Here is a 7,895-nt window from a genome sequence, read left to right as displayed (position 1 = left end):
ATTCACTCCAACCACCAGCTATATGTAGAGGGTGGATAACATGTCATTTAAAGCGCTTACAGCTCACAATGGCCTGCTTTCTTTGAGAAAATTCCATTTTCCCATTGCGCCTGGGTATTTAAATCACTTTAAAGGCAGATATAGCTGATATGGATTAGGGATGCACCGATACTGATACCGGTATCGGGTATCGGCCTCGATACCACATTTTCTAAAGTACTCGTACTCGTTAAAAGTCCCCCGATACCGAGGACCGATACCACGGTCTGAGACCTGTCTATGTTTGAGCGGCATGTAAGGGGTTAATCACAGGCGCCGAGTGCCCGCCCCCAGGCCCCGAGTGCCCGCCCCAGGCCCCGGCTGCATCTCAGAGCTGGGAGAAGGCGAGGCGAGACAAGTCAGCCGTGTGGAACTATTTCAAAGTGAACGAAGACGCGAAAACAAAGGCGGACTGCAAATTGTGCTCAGCGAAATTGTCCAGAGGAGGCTCAAAAGGTAGCGCATTTAACACGAGTAATTTAATCAAGCACCTAAAATCAGTTTACCCACGCTTATTTACCCATGCTTATTTACCCATGCTTATTAGCACAGAGGAGCATAGCTGATGCTATAGCAGTGGGACGGAAAATAGTTGGGCATTTTAAGCATTCCGCTTTAGCCTACTCCCGCCTCGAGGACATTCAGGGACAGCTCAACCAGCCAATAAAGAGACTGCAGCAGGACGTACAGACGCGCTGGAACAGCACGTATTACATGCTCCAGTCCCTCATTGAGCAAAAGCGAGTGCTGGGCGTGTATGTGTCCGAGCACGAACTCCCTGACTATCTCACCGCTCACAATGGGCTCTTATGGAGACGACTGTTGCCATCCTCGCCCCCTTTGAGGAACTAACTAAAAAAGTGAGCAGCTACGACGCACTAGCCTCTGATGTCATCCCAGCTGTGACTGTGCTAGTGTGACTTCTAAACAGAGAAACAGACGAGGACCATGGCGTCAAGACAATGAAAGCAACCTTACTGGCAGCTGTCAAGAAGCGCTTCAGTGACGTCGAGACCAACCCACTGTACTTCATCTCCACCATACTCGACCCAGGGTAAAGTCTGTGTGCTATAGGTATTCAATGAGTATAGCTACAGTACTAAATGTAAGATTATTTTCCATCTGAAATATTATATATTTGTAACTCTAATACACAAATACAAATGTATGCAATATATATACAGTGGGGAAAAAAAGTATTTAGTCAGCCACCGATTGTGCAAGTTCCCCCACTTAAAATGATGACAGAGGTCAGTAATTTGCACCAGAGGTACACTTCAACTGTGAGAGACAGAATGTGAAAAAAAAATCCATGAATTCACATGGTAGGATTTGTAAAGAATTTATTCGTAAATCAGGGTGGAAAATAAGTATTTGGTCACCTCAAACAAGGAAAATCCCTGGCTCTCACAGACCTGTAACGTCTTCTGTAAGAAGCTTTTCTGTCCCCCACTCGTTACCTGTATGAATGGCACCTGTTTGACCTCATCATCTGTATAAAAGACACCTGTCCACAGCCTCAACCAGTCAGACTCCAAACTCCGCCATGGCCAAGACCAAAGAGCTTTCGAAGGACACCAGGAAAAGAATTGTAGACCTGCACCAGACTGGGAAGAGTGAATCTACAATAGGCAAGCAGCTTGGTGTGAAAAAATCAACTGTGGGAGCAATCATCAGAAAATGGAAGACATACAAGACCACTGATAATCTCCCTCGATCTGGGGCTCCACGCAAGATCTCATCCCGTGGGGTCAAAATGATCATGAGAACGGTGAGCAAAGATCCCAGAACCACACGGGGGGACCTGGTGAATGACCTGCAGAGAGCTGGGACCAAAGTAACAAAGGTCACCATCAGTAACACACTACAACGGCAGGGAATCAAATCCCGCAGTGCCAGACGTGTTCCGCTGCTGAAGCCAGTGCATGTCCAGGCCCGTCTGAAGTTTGCCAGAGAGCACATGGATGATACAGCAGAGGATTGGGAGAATGTCATGTGGTCAGATGAAACCAAAGTAGAACTTTTTGGTATAAACTCAACTCGTCGTGTTTGGAGGAAGAAGAATACTGAGTTGCATCCCAAGAACACCATACCTACTGTGAAGCATGGGGGTGGAAACATCATGCTATGGGGCTGTTTTTCTGCCAAGGGGACAGGACGACTGATCCGTGTTAAGGACAGAATGAATGGGGCCAAGTATCGTGAGATTTTGAGCCAAAACCTCCTTCCATCAGTGAGAACTTTGAAGATGAAACAAGGCTGGGTCTTCCAACATGACAATGATCCAAAACACACCGCCCGGGCAACAAAGGAGTGGCTCCGTAAGAAGCATTTGAAAGTCCTGGAGTGGCCTAGCCAGTCTCCAGACCTCAACCCCATAGAAAATCTGTGGCGGGAGTTGAAAGTCCGTGTTGCTCGGCGACAGCCCCAAAACATCACTGCTCTTGAGAAGATCTGCATGGAGGAATGGGCCAAAATACCAGCTACTGTGTGTGCAAACCTGGTAAAGACCTACAGTAAACGTTTGACCTCTGTTATTGCCAACAAAGGTTATGTTACAAAGTATTGAGTTGTATTTTTGTTATTGACCAAATACTTATTTTCCACCCTGATTTACGAATAAATTCTTTACAAATCCTACCATGTGAATTCATGGATTTTTTTTTCACATTCTGTCTCTCACAGTTGAAGTGTACCTCTGGTGCAAATTACTGACCTCTGTCATCATTTTAAGTGGGGGAACTTGCACAATCGGTGGCTGACTAAATACTTTTTTGCCCCACTGTAATATGAAAAACATTTCACTTATTATTACCAGAAAGTCAAATGGCTGGCATTTGTCACAGTGGTTTAGGGGAAACTAAAATCAGTCCTATTTTTCCACATATTAATACATTTATGAATTTTGTGCAGGTATAAAGATTGCTCCTTCTCCAACAACACTGCTCCAGAGGCCAAGCTGCACCTGAAGCAGGAGCTGCAGATGATGTCCAGAGCTGAGGCAGAGGGGAGTCGGGCAGAAGCTGCAGAACCTCCTGCTAAACTGTTCCTCAAGGCCCAGGCCAGCACTAGCAGCAGTCTGGACACTGTATTTGACGAAATCGCTAAGGAGCAGCCCCAGGCAGCACAGCCGCTGGCAGCAGGTGCTGCCATTGAGCTCGACACATACCTCGGAGAGGCCCCAAGCCCTCATGAAGACAGTCCTCTGAAGTACTGGGGTGTCAACAAAATCAGGTTCCCCACTTTGTTTTTTTTTTTGTTTTTTGTTTTTTTGCCTGTCCCATTTGGTTCTTTAGCCGTCAGAATTGTTGTCTGAAGACCAACAAGGATACCCAATGGATTTATTTTTCCAAATGGATCATCATGGCATTGCCGTATTGGTCCATTTGATCGACCTTTGTTTTTATTATTTATTTTATTTTATTTTCAGTTGTTACAGACGGGACAGACATGAGTGAGGGATAGGAAAGGGAGAAAGAAAGAGGAAGGAAAAGAAAAACAGAAGGGGAGAGGGACAGTGAGAAAGGGGGGGAAAAAAATATCTCCGGGATCACCTGTTGAGAGAAAAAGAATAGAAAACAAGCAAAAAAAACAAAAAAACAAAACAAAGCAACATACTATACACAACACCATCGCATTAATCTAGCTAAGTGTAAACAGCAGTAAATACTAAATATTGAATGTTGTTGTGCAGCACGCAGGACAGACAGCGGACAATGTGCTTTGAAGTAGCAGCCAAGAAAGGTGTGATTTAAGTCTACAAACAGTGAACAGCTGTGTGCACACCTGTGTGGGTCGGCACGCTTGTATTCAAATGGTTTCCCCATGTAATGGTCTGCAAGAGGATGTAGAGAGCCATAGCCCTGTCCCTCAGGGCATGAAGCAGGCATGGAGGAGATCCAGGCCCCAGACATCCAGAGGTCCCAGAGTGCAAGAGCCCAAGGAGGACCACCGGAGGGGCATCCGTGCCACCTTCATGGGAAGGGCTGAGGATACCCAGACGAGGGGTCACCCAGTAGCCACCGGGCAGAAACTAGAGGGGGCTGCACCGGCGTGCCCGCCGGCTCCGCCGGCAGCCAGCTGTGCCAGAGTGAACTGAGCCGCAGGCACAGAGGCCAGAGGCCCGAGGGCCCTCCGCGCCCCGGAAGAGGCCTGACTGAGCAGCAGGCGCCAGGCCCCGCCAAGTAGCCACCGGGAGTGAGCTGGCACATGACCTGAGCGCCCAGCCCCGGACACCAAGAACCAACAATGCACCGACCCCTGAGGGCATCAGTCACCGGCAGGGAGTGTGGTGAGGGGAGATAGGCCTCCACACTTGGAGGGCCTGGGAGTTCCCAGAGAGGTGGAGTCTAAGACCCGACCTGACATATAGACACAGACAAACAGGCACACACAGACACAGACATGCATTCCCACCCTCATGCACACATATACAAACACTCAGCACTCACCCAACGTAGGAATAAACGTAAATGGACATGTACACACAATCACACTCCCCAAACATACTCTATACCCCGGGTCCAGGTATCCTCGCCCCCAGAGGGGGAAATGGCACCCAGACCCAAGAGATGTTACCCTTCCCTCCGGGGTGGAGGCTAGCAGACCGCCCCAGGCTCCGCAGCAGCAGGGAGGCCAATCGGACAGCCAGCATCTCTTCCCAGCCCCCCCGCCTCGATGGCTAGCAGAGAACGGGGGTGTGTTAAGACCCCATACCCTCCTCCTCCCGCTCAAGTGTAGTGTTGCTGCGTGTTGCTCTAAAGTGTGTTTAAAACAAGGGAGAGCATGGTGCTGCTGCCAGAGAGCAGCAGGTGTTAGCACGGCCCCTCCCGAGAACCCTCAATGTCTACATGGATTTAAAATTGAGAGGTGGGCACCGGCGCCAGAGGTAGGTTTGAATACACAGACCGTCTACTGGACGCCGTTAACGTGCCCACCCTCAAGGCCCTACATATATATATATATATATATGTGTGTGTGTGTTATGAGAGTGTAAGTAATGTGGATGTCTAAGTTGTGAGATAAAATTGAGGCACAGGTGGCCAGAAGAGGACAGAGGGGGGGGGGAATGTCTCCCCTGCACCCTGGTGACACACCCGCACCCCAAAGCCCTACCTGTGTGGGTGGGTGTGGTGGAGCGGGAAGAGGGAGGCAGCCGGGGATGGGGAGGAAAAGAAGGGAGGGGAGGGTGTCCCTCCCTAGGGCCAGCTCCCCCGCTGACCCCAATAGGCACCCCCGTCCTCTGGTATCCACCAAGGCAAGGGAGCCCAGGCCCATCCAGACCGGGGCCTACGGCAGCAGCACCGCCAAGCCCCACAGGACCCGGGGCAGCCCACCCCACCCCACCGCAGAGGAAACTGTACCCACCCCAACATTCAATCATCTCCCAGACTACACAAGACACAGACACCCAGGTTAAGTTTATTCTCCACCTCTCCTATGTCTCTCCCCCACCTGCAGAGTGGACTCCTGCAAAGATGGAACAACCTCCCTGCCAGTTGAAGAGCCCCCCGGTTAGGCCGATGCACAAGAGGCCCCCTGCGCCAGGGCTGAGCCCCCGTGCACCCACCCGCCCACAACCTCGGCGACACACCGACGAGGACCGAAGCCCCCAAGGCCCAGCCAGAGCCCCAGCACGGAGGCGAAGCACCCCCGAACCCCAAACCCCCACGCCCGCCCCGGATCCACTCAGGGGCAGCCAGGCCACCAGGCCAGTAACCTACGTCCGCCAGCACAGACCATCCTCCAGCCCCGCTGCACGCAGCCACGAGGAGAACACCCTCTGAGAGCGACCAGAGCCACTAACCAGGTTATGAACACAACCCCCGGGTTAAGCCCTCCAGGGATAACGTCTCTAGGGGTCCTCCAGGTGCCCTAAGCCCATCCCAACCTCCACATCAACCACAATAGCCAAGGCGGGACCAAACCACGACCCCCCAACCCCGCTAGGTGATGGAGCCGATCAAAGGAGCCCAGAGGGATTGATCTAATGTGGTGGCAGAGGCTATATCGAGACTAATGTGATCTATTAGATAGTTTCTATATTGGCTAGAATTAAGATTATTTTTATTTTTCCAGTTCATGAGGACCGTTTTCTTGGCGATGCATAGGGCAGTAAAAACCATGTGGACTGTATTAGTTTCTGTAGTGACATCATCCAAATTTCCCAACAAGCATACTAAAGGGGAGGTTGGAATTTTACATTTCAGACACTTTGATAAGTCTTCACATATCTCGTGCCAAAACTTCTGCACTGGTGGACAGAACCAAAGAGCGTGGATGTAATTGTCTGGTGTATTGCCTTGACAGTGTGAGCAGTTGTTGGCGGATGTAAAGCCCATCTTGAACATTCGATGACCTGTATAGTGCACTCTATGCAGTATTTTGTATTGTATTAATTGCAGATTGGGATTTTTAATCAATTTAAAGGTTTTTAAGCACATCTGAGACCAGACGTTTTGGTCTAAGCTGACTGATAAATCTGCTTCCCACTTTGCAATAGGAAGGGATATTGATTCATCTATTTTAGAAAGTGTTCTGTATATTTTAGATAATAGTTTGGGGGATTTAAGAGTAAGAAATTGAACCACACTTGGTGGTGTTTGTAATTCAACTTGACTAAGGTTAAATTTCTTTTTTACTATGGATTTAATTTGTTGATATTCTAAAAATCTTTTCTTGTTGATCCCATATTGTGTAACTAGTCTGTCAAATGGAATAAATTCTGTTCCCTCTAATATATGTTCTAAGTATTTAATTCCTTTACAACTCCATTCTGGGAAATTAATCTTATTATTGTTTTGTAATATGTCAGGGTTATTCCAGATAGGTGTACGTTTGCATGGGATTAATGAAGACTCCGTTATTTTTAGAAACTCCCACCATGCTGTCAGAGAAAAGCTGATGTTGATGCTTTTAAAGCATTCATGTCTTTTGATGTTTGAGCTAATAAATGGTAGGTCTGAAATCTCTAGATCATTGCATAGTGCCTGTTCAACATCTAGCCAGGGCTCATCTAAGAGGGTACATTTTAACCATTCTGAGATGAACTGAAGCCTGTTGGCTAAGAAGTATTGGTGAAAATTAGGCAGATCTAATCCTCCTCTATCCTTGGTTCTTTGTAGTGTTTTTAAGCTGATACGCGGGGGTTTATCTTTCCAAAGAAATTTAGAAATATGTGAATCCAGAGATCTGAACCAATCTTGTGATGGTTTGTTGGGGATCATTAAAAATAAGTAATTTATTTTTGGCAAGATCATCATTTTTATAGTGGCGACCCTTCCCATGAGTGATATGGGTAGAGATTTCCATCTAGTCAGATCGCCTTCTACTTTCTTTAGAAGTGGGATGTGGTTTAATTTAATTAAGTCTGAAAGCTTAGGAGAAACATTAATACCTAAATATTTAGGTTCCCCACTTTGGCTAAAATAGCCCGTAAATACCTCTCAGCCCCATGTAGCAGTGTGGAAAGTGAAAGGCTTTTTAGCTCAGTGTCACACATTATAGATGAAAACAGAAAAAGTCTGACTGCTGATAATGCAGAAAAGCTACTTTTCTTTAAAAAAAAACCCTGCCACTCACTTTTTCTCTCCATTAAGTGAGTCATCTTAGACTTGATGTTAATACCTACCTCAGTTGCACTGCCACAGTTCTATGTCGGTGGATGTTGTTAGTTTATTCAAATATTGTGCACTAAATAGCAAAGATGTTTATTAATGCCCCATGTGTTGTCCAAAGCGGCAGAGTTTACAATAAATTGAAAACAATACTTGAGTTGCACTGTCACTGTTTAAATTGTTTTTTTTTTCATAATTATTTATTCTGTAATATGTTGCATACAACATGCTTTTCATTTT

The 7,895-nt window shown here is 47.3% G+C and overlaps 1 protein-coding gene across 1 annotated transcript; it reads left to right on the top strand.

The window, feature by feature from the left end:
* Positions 1–1,001: 1,001 nt before the first annotated feature.
* Positions 1,002–7,657, top strand: LOC148106439 (zinc finger BED domain-containing protein 4-like). Its single transcript, XM_087844850.1, has 3 exons — positions 1,002–1,093; positions 2,953–3,273; positions 7,448–7,657. Exons 1-3 carry the CDS (start codon positions 1,002–1,004, stop codon positions 7,638–7,640), a joined length of 606 nt encoding a protein of 201 aa, XP_087700976.1. The 3' UTR covers positions 7,641–7,657.
* Positions 7,658–7,895: the final 238 nt, after the last annotated feature.

The sequence above is a fragment of the Neolamprologus brichardi genome, chromosome 1 (genome assembly GCF_056152115.1).
Source record: "Neolamprologus brichardi isolate AB-2024 chromosome 1, ASM5615211v1, whole genome shotgun sequence".
NCBI lineage: Eukaryota > Metazoa > Chordata > Actinopteri > Cichliformes > Cichlidae > Neolamprologus > Neolamprologus brichardi.
The sequence above is the reverse complement of the archived record's forward strand: the minus strand, read 5'-3'. Positions and strand labels throughout refer to the sequence as shown.

Coding starts and splice junctions, on each gene's coding strand:
- LOC148106439 (XM_087844850.1), top strand. CDS start 1,002: ATGAAAGCAACCTTACTGGCAGCTGTCAAGAAGCGCTTCAGTGACGTC. Junction 1,094..2,952: donor TCCACCATACTCGACCCAGG/GTAAAGTCTGTG, acceptor AATTTTGTGCAG/GTATAAAGATTGCTCCTTCT. Junction 3,274..7,447: donor TGGGGTGTCAACAAAATCAG/GTTCCCCACTTT, acceptor CTAAATATTTAG/GTTCCCCACTTTGGCTAAAA.